The 242-nt window shown below is 57.4% G+C and overlaps 1 protein-coding gene across 1 annotated transcript in view; it reads right to left on the bottom strand.

The window, feature by feature from the left end:
- USP39 (ubiquitin specific peptidase 39) overlaps positions 1–172 on the bottom strand; it is a gene marked incomplete at its 5' end in the record, with an annotated part of 967 nt that extends 795 nt beyond the window's left edge. The window contains one exon of the mRNA XM_009874859.1: positions 1–172. Within this exon, the coding sequence (XP_009873161.1) occupies positions 1–172 (172 nt within the window).
- Positions 173–242: the final 70 nt, after the last annotated feature.

The raw sequence follows: 242 nt of genomic DNA, 5'->3' as shown, positions 1-242 counted from the left end.
TCTCGTGGGGAGAGACGTGGGCTTTGAAGTTACGGGGGTTCCACAGCTTCCTCATGAGCTCCCCGAAACGCTGCACCAGCAGGAACATGATGTCGCCGGGCGGGCGCTGGATGCTCTTGTAGTTCTCCTCCTCCAAAAAATAATTCCTCAAGGGCGGCACGTTGGATAAAGCCTGAGGGGGAGAGGAGCCGGGAAACATCCCAACACTGCAGGTGGAGGGGTTTCACGCCCGAAAATGAAGC

This window comes from Apaloderma vittatum, unplaced genomic scaffold (assembly GCF_000703405.1).
Source record: "Apaloderma vittatum isolate BGI_N311 unplaced genomic scaffold, ASM70340v1 scaffold25588, whole genome shotgun sequence".
Lineage (NCBI taxonomy): Eukaryota > Metazoa > Chordata > Aves > Trogoniformes > Trogonidae > Apaloderma > Apaloderma vittatum.
The sequence above is the reverse complement of the archived record's forward strand: the minus strand, read 5'-3'. Positions and strand labels throughout refer to the sequence as shown.